Here is a 6,000-nt window from a genome sequence, read left to right as displayed (position 1 = left end):
AAAACATGCATGAGAACAAGGCTCTGAGAAAAGTTCAAGGTTTTTTTTTTTTTTTTTTTTTTTTTTTTTTTTTTTAAGACAATCAAGTTCTTCAATCTTTCAGTTTTCTCAAAAAAAGTAATAATTCCTTACAAAACCCAGAGAGCTGATGAGAGATAATAGTTGCCCAGGAGTACGTGAATAGTCTTGTTTTGGCTTTGCCATTGATGGTGTAGTGAGGATATCCATCATATTTATCTCTGTAAGCAGATTGAAAGGGAAAAAAGTGTGTCATTTCGTTCTTTGACTATTAAAAATGTGAAATATTAAACGCGTACTTCATATTTAAGTTAGGTTAAGAAAAGGTTTAGTGRCATAATGAACAAATATATGAAAAAAGCCACTAAAAGCAAATGAAGACATTCCTGTACGTTCTTATTAAATAAAAACCATATCTTGGTGTAYAGCCTTTGTAAATACCTAAATAACACATTATAAATTCAGAAAAAGTTCAAATTCTTTTCCAGCATAGTATGAATTTTTATATATATATACATACACACAYATATATATGTGCACATATTTTTGTGTGTTTTTTATTTTTTAATTGGACTCAGTTTTCAGATTCTTTGCTCTTAAGAAGAGATTCCAGCCCGTGGTCAGTGAGCTTAGGCGATATGTTTGGTCCATAGCACGTCCTCTTTCCAAGGATGTCTTGGAAACAAGTTGGAGCTAGAAAYAGACAGTGGTACAGCAAGCAAATGTCAGGATTAGCCTTTCATTCTTTGCTTTCTCCTAATGGATTTTAGAAAATTTTGAAATATGTAGCACTTAAAAGAAATACACACAGATTGTTTCTCCTAAATCCTTGTCCTTAAGGATAAATTCTTTATTCCATAAGGTGCAGTGCRGTTTCTTAACTAGAAAGCACTACTAGTGCTTATTGCTACCTAGAATCAATATTTCTGCAGCACTTGGACTTACTTAACTGGAGGCTCTGTCTGATACTATAGTGTAAAACACGTAGATACCAGAASATGACACATAAACATACATTATAACAAATGCAACCACCAGCATACTGATGCATCTTACCTCTGTTCAGAGTAACTCTGGAAAGTCCAAAATCTGTCAGCTTTATGTGGCCTTGATTAGAAATGAGCATATTGTCCGGCTTCAGATCTCTGAAGATATAATTCAAAGTCAATAAAAAGACAAATAAATAAAGAACATTATATACCCAGAAACATGTAGTACCAAAGACTTAATAATATAGTTCATCCTCTTTATTCAAATCTCTGAGCCAGAGGACCCCAATTGGAGAAATAAWACAAAATAGTTAAATGCATCCAGCACTAGATATTGTGTCATTTGACTCGTAAGATCCCCATGTGCATTCCACAGGAATTTGATGTTCTACAAATTGGCAGAACTGCTAGAAATTTAAAAGAAAAAAAAAAAACCCAACGCATTTTATAACAATTATACTACTTCCAGAAGATTGAAAGGAAACAAAACAAAAAAAACACCAAATACTTCTTTGGGAAAAAAAGAAATAGGTTTTACCTGTGGATTATGCCATGTCTGTGAAGATAGTCAAGAGCCAGTGCTGCTTCAGAAATATACTTTACAGCCATTTCTTCATCAAAATATCCATAAATATGGAGAAGAGATTTGACATCTCCACCAATAAGGTATTCCATCACCTGCCATTCAAAGAGCATTCAATGTGAAAATATATTTCAAATTTGCAAGTAAATTATAAAATAGCTTCTGCCTCCAAGAAAGCATCACTTCAAAGAGAGTTGATTAGAATCTTCCTTGTGGCAGCTTACTTAATTTCGAACACAATACTTTTTTTCATTTTGATATGATAATTAAACCCTCAGAAGACAAGAGTCATGAAATGTTTTCCCTCAATTTACTTTCTTGATTTGTCTAGCGTGTTTTCTGCAGTCAGCTTTTCAATTAGCTTCCAAATTCTGAAAGATAAGAGTTCCCTATAATAGGAAATAATTTGCAATGCAATTGAAACAAGACCTGCATCCTGAAACCACTGATCCTGTAATTTTTATCAGTGTTTTTATTTTGCAGGCATTTATATATACTACAATGCTCACTGTAAATTAAAACCTGAATTTTATGAAATAAGTCTCAAATCTCAAAACAAATTACATAAGGAGAATGACTGTGCACACAAAATGTTAAAAAAAATCATTTGAATATAAATACACAAACGATTTAAATGCAAATGGTTTTCAGTCTGCAAAACCAAATGACATCACATTAAATGGTCYATGAAACCCCCAGGAGCAAAGCTTTAAGCATTATCATGCTTTATCAAAACAATATTCATGCTATTTTATCATGTCTAAAAAAATTATTCATGGGGGACTATGTTATCACAGCTCAGAAAAAAATGAAGCAAACAAACAGTTTTCAAGAAAATCCACTTTTCAGGGATAAGTAGGAATTCAGATTAGATCATGATATACAAAACTCCATGTTTTACTGCATGATATAGAAACACATSCAAGTCAAGCACTTTTAAAAATGCTTCCTCCTGAAATCCTCCTGTGTTCTGACTGGCAATTGACAGAGATTCCAGGAAAGGAAGCCTTCACTTTTAGTCAAAATGCACATCAGCCTCCAATTCAGAATTTATGCAAAATGACAAATGTGAATGTTCTTAGAAAGCCAAGCAAATTATGCTAGGCCCTTTGTAGATGCCCTTAATCCATACTCATCAGAACCTTTTTGTGGAGACAGTTTATAAAGCCACATTTAAAATTCCACATAGGTAGTTCTGCCAATCAGTTATATTCTTGCCATCTAATCCAATTATTTTTACGTATTTCAGGCACAGGTGATAAGCAATGCTTATTAGTGAACCACAAGTACTTTTTAATCATTTAGATTCTGCTTGAATAGACTGGCTTCCCGTTTTTCCAAAGGTTCCTACATAGTCCTAAATCAGACTAGCTGTTAGAAAGGACTCTCCCGTTAAAGAAAAAAATGAGGTGCAAAGATCTCAATGGTRAAAGGAGAATAGGAGCACCTCACTTGCTCAACTAAAATGTGGTTTTAGCATTCRTTTTTTAATGCTGTCATAAAAAAGCACAGGTTATTTACTCACCAAATAGACGTTATTCGCTGACTGCAGCGAGTAGTATAAGTGCACAACGAAAGGACTTTTACTTAGAGCCAGTGCATCTCTCTCTGCTTGGACTTGGTGAACCATGTTTTTATTGATCATGTCTGCTTTCTTCATCACCTTAAAGAAAAGACAACTGTCATTCCCCCTTTCAGTATTCATTTTCTTAAAAAAAAAGTTATGAAAATACATGTGCTGAAGCTACACTGATAAATATTTCCTACTCTAGTCTGCAGTTATTAGTCATTAGTTTACCTCCATACTTCAAGCACCCATGAATGCTATACAGTGGAGCAATAATTTTATATAAAGAGTTATAGAATACATTTTTTGGTAAAGACCTCTTTTCCACAGGTCCTACTAATTCAATCCTTAAGGAAAATCACCCTACCAGCATTTTATGTGATCACACAGGCTGAATTTGATACCAAACTTCACCAAGTAAACAGTTTCCCCCAGGACACAAAGATGTCTGCTTCAAAAAACAAGAAAGGGTATTGAARGTTTAGAGTCGCAGTTGCTAACTCTTTCCATGCAGTCAAAGAACATCATAACCCCATCCACTGAACATYTAGCATTGCACTATCCCTCAGGTGCAAGATTTTGTAAAGCCTTTGTAAACCTCGCAGAGATAACAAGCAATTTTCTGTTAAAGTTTACTATTAAATCATTCAAATATTTGTTTCCTTTGGGAAGAAGCTTCAACAGAAGCAGGTAACTCATGAAGATGTAATGAGCTATTAACTTCGAATTAGTATCCAGCTCTTTTATTGAACTGCTTCATTATATGGCTGCYCAGTATAATTTTTAGAGCGATATGTGCAAACAGTAGCATATTTGAGATGCAGATAAGCCAGCAGTGTATGTGTATTGGAACTGTATCCACATCTGACACCTTTGGTCCTGATAAAGTGACATTAAAGCAATGCAGTTTTCCTACTGTGTATACTGCATATATATATATACACACACACACTGTATTACAGTATGGTACATGTAGTACAGTACAAAATAACACATTAAAGTAATGCAGTTTTTCTACTGTATATAGTGTGTATATATATATATATACACATACACACACAGTTTGTATATATAGATATACAAACTATATCTATATATAGATATACAAACCGTGGCAAACCAAGTTCACGACTACCACCTCTGTTATCAAGGCTAGTAAGAAAAATAAATAAAGACTTGTACAGAAGTTATTGAATTGCAATTTTGGAAGCAGTGGCTTCACTTGTACAMACATTTAGTGCACACCAAAGCTTTGTGGCTGTGCACATAAACACCATGACAATATTAGTGGCACAAAAGCTCCAGGTGACAATACCCACAACAACAGGGACGTTAAAACAATAAGCGTGCGCAGTTTCAGGCGCTAAGCCGGTGCGCGCTGCCCCTCCCCCGCGCGGCCCCTCACCTTCACGGCGTAGAGGCGCCCGGCCTTGCGGCCCAGGTAGACCTTGCCGAAGGCGCCGCGGCTGATGGGCTTCACGATGGTGAACTCCTCGATGGAGGGCGGCCGCGGCACCTCGATGCGCGCCGCGCCCGCGCCGCCCGCCGCCTCCACGGTGCCCATGGCCGCCCGGGCTCGCTCGCTCGCTCCCGCGCGCGGCGCRGCCCGCGCCCATTCAAAGCGGCGCCCCGCCCGCCGCGTGACGTCACCGCCCAACGGCCGCGCCGCGCGGGGCGGTGCTTCTCGCGAGACTCCTCGAGGCCAGGGCGGGGCGAGGTTGAAGCTTTGCGAAATGGCGGCTTCTCCCGCCCCGACAGCCGTTACCTGCTTTCGCTTTCCGCAGCCGCCATTACAGACACCCCGCCCCACCCCTATATCCAGTTCTCTGGGCCCGACATTCTCTTCCCTGATTATATCTGACGGCCTCCTCTGAGGGTGCCGTGATTACTCGCCAGCCTCCTGCCCAGTAGCCAGTGCTGGGTGCCCGCCATGTTGTCCCACCTGAGCGCTGCCGCCCCAGGGGTGTCTTTGCCGTAGGGCCTTTCAGTTCCGCTCGTAATCGCAGGGAGTTAAATGATGGCAGAAGCGATCAGAAAAAGAACTGATTGCAGTAAATCGTAAAGGCTGGTTTAAGCACTTCTTAATAAATTATTTATCACATCTGATTAAGAAAAAAAACAGACTTTAATTATGAGAAGCTGTCCAAACTGCTGTTGATTTGACAAATAACTATCTAATTGTTATCTAGATTTCTAATTTGGAAATTGAGACCAGCTACCAGTATGGATGATTGGCCTTGCAATCTCTGCTTGAAAGAATTTGACAAAATCCAGTGTGAGATGTTACAGAAAGTGATGCTTAAAAACTTTTCAGTCCCACAGATTCATTTCCTCATACATTGTACTTACACCTAGTATTAATGCTTAGAAGCACTAAGGATTGTCCCCCAGGTGGTGTTAACCCTTGTTTAACTCCTTTTGTACATCTGCTTTTCATTCATACCATTTTCTGTTACAAATCTCTACGTTAGCAAAGATGCATCTGTATAGAGGTCAGTGCAGAGCCCAGGCCCCCTGTACGAGCCCAATAAATCAGTCTGATCAGCATTGCTTTGCTTTGAGATAAGCCGCTTAGATTCAGGTATGTACTGCAAAACGAAGTCTTGTTGGGAGCACTGCTGTCACACGCCAGCAACGTGAAAATACAGAAAATTGCGTTTTAAACAAGTTTTCTATAATGGCATTAAATACAATATATCTATCATTTTGTCATTTTATCACTATTTGTCAATTAACTCTTCACTGATTTGTTTAGCTTGTCAGCTGTATTTTTTTAATCAGAAAATGACAYGGCTTGAGAATATTTTCCTTAAACGCCCAAGCTAGCATGAATTGACTTCTGC

General features: G+C 38.3%; 1 protein-coding gene across 1 annotated transcript in view; it reads right to left on the bottom strand.

Moving 5' to 3' along the window:
* MASTL (microtubule associated serine/threonine kinase like) overlaps positions 1 to 4,721 on the bottom strand; it is a 17,134-nt gene extending 12,413 nt beyond the window's left edge. The window contains exons 1-5 of the mRNA XM_026048784.1: positions 4,563 to 4,721; positions 3,116 to 3,253; positions 1,546 to 1,685; positions 1,075 to 1,163; positions 133 to 239 (exon numbers count right to left, since the gene is read on the bottom strand). Of these exons, the coding sequence (XP_025904569.1) occupies positions 133 to 239; positions 1,075 to 1,163; positions 1,546 to 1,685; positions 3,116 to 3,253; positions 4,563 to 4,721 (633 nt within the window). The remainder of the gene's footprint in view (positions 1 to 132; positions 240 to 1,074; positions 1,164 to 1,545; positions 1,686 to 3,115; positions 3,254 to 4,562) is intronic.
* Between the last annotated feature and the right edge of the window lie 1,279 nt (positions 4,722 to 6,000).

This window comes from Nothoprocta perdicaria, unplaced genomic scaffold (assembly GCF_003342845.1).
Source record: "Nothoprocta perdicaria isolate Ctin4 unplaced genomic scaffold, notPer1 scaffold_57, whole genome shotgun sequence".
Lineage (NCBI taxonomy): Eukaryota > Metazoa > Chordata > Aves > Tinamiformes > Tinamidae > Nothoprocta > Nothoprocta perdicaria.
The sequence above is the reverse complement of the archived record's forward strand: the minus strand, read 5'-3'. Positions and strand labels throughout refer to the sequence as shown.